Raw genomic sequence first — 1,047 nt, 5'->3', positions numbered from 1 at the left:
AAAAAAAAAAATTTAATTAATTAAAATCAATTGTGCTTGTAAATTTAAAAAGAAAAAACAAAATTGTATTTTTTTTGTAAAACATGTTTTCATTTACCGGAAACTGGCGTAATGATAAGAGCTTTATAAGTTGCAGAATGTCGTTGAATCGTGAGTTCGAATGTAACGTCCGTATATGGAATCGGACAACAGGGATAATAAACTGAATTCCTTTTAACTGTCATTTTAACAAATTCCCATTCCGAATTGGGTACTAAATTTGGTAACTGTAAAATTAAAAATTAATTTTTAAAGTTTTCTGTCCCTCTCTCTCACTCTCACTCTCTCTCTTTCTTACTCACTCATTCTCATTCTCATTCTCATTCTTATTCTCTCTCTCTCTTTCTTTCTCACTCACTCATTCTCATTCTCTCTCTCTCTTTCTCACTCACTCATTCTCATTCTCATTCTCTCTCTCTCTTTCTCACTCACTCATTCTCATTCTCATTCTCTCTCTCTCTTTCTCACTCACTCATTCTCATTCTCATTCTCTCTCTCTTTCTCACTCACTCATTCTCATTCTCATTCTCTCCCTCTTTCTCTTTTAATTAATGTCTATTTTAAACAAAGATACTAAAGATTCACATCGAAGTGTTTGATTGTTTTATAAAATTGTCATGCTTACTTTGTAAACTGTTTGCATGTGATTCGAATTAAACAAATCAACTTGTTCGCCATTATAAGTCCATGATCCAATTTTAAGTGAACATGTTTGACTATCGAATGGCCAATTTGTAAAATCCATTTGACAAAAAACTTGAAATATGGATGGAGGAACCCAAATAACAGTTCCATTGAAATATGCAATGAGATTAGTGTTGCCATAATGATCTATTGTACTGCCTGTCGCACTGATGTATACTTTCGATTAATTTTAAGTAATCAAACGAGAAAACAAAAAATTATTTGCAATTTTCATTACCTGTTGTATGGAAACACATCAGGTTGCCAAACTTCATGATCGGCTAAATGAATTTCTTTAATGTCACCATACGAACTAGGATTCCA

The 1,047-nt window shown here is 32.2% G+C and overlaps 1 protein-coding gene across 1 annotated transcript; it reads right to left on the bottom strand.

The window, feature by feature from the left end:
• Window positions 1-89: 89 nt before the first annotated feature.
• On the bottom strand, window positions 90-1,047 carry Phum_PHUM372960 (Acetylcholine receptor protein subunit alpha, putative; the record flags this gene model as incomplete). Its single annotated transcript, XM_002428227.1, has 3 exons — window positions 90-266; window positions 674-890; window positions 962-1,047. Coding segments are annotated over 3 exons (480 nt in total), but the record flags the coding sequence as incomplete, so codon positions are not given.

The sequence above is a fragment of the Pediculus humanus genome, genomic scaffold (genome assembly GCF_000006295.1).
Source record: "Pediculus humanus corporis 1103172107814 genomic scaffold, whole genome shotgun sequence".
NCBI lineage: Eukaryota > Metazoa > Arthropoda > Insecta > Psocodea > Pediculidae > Pediculus > Pediculus humanus.
The sequence above is the reverse complement of the archived record's forward strand: the minus strand, read 5'-3'. Positions and strand labels throughout refer to the sequence as shown.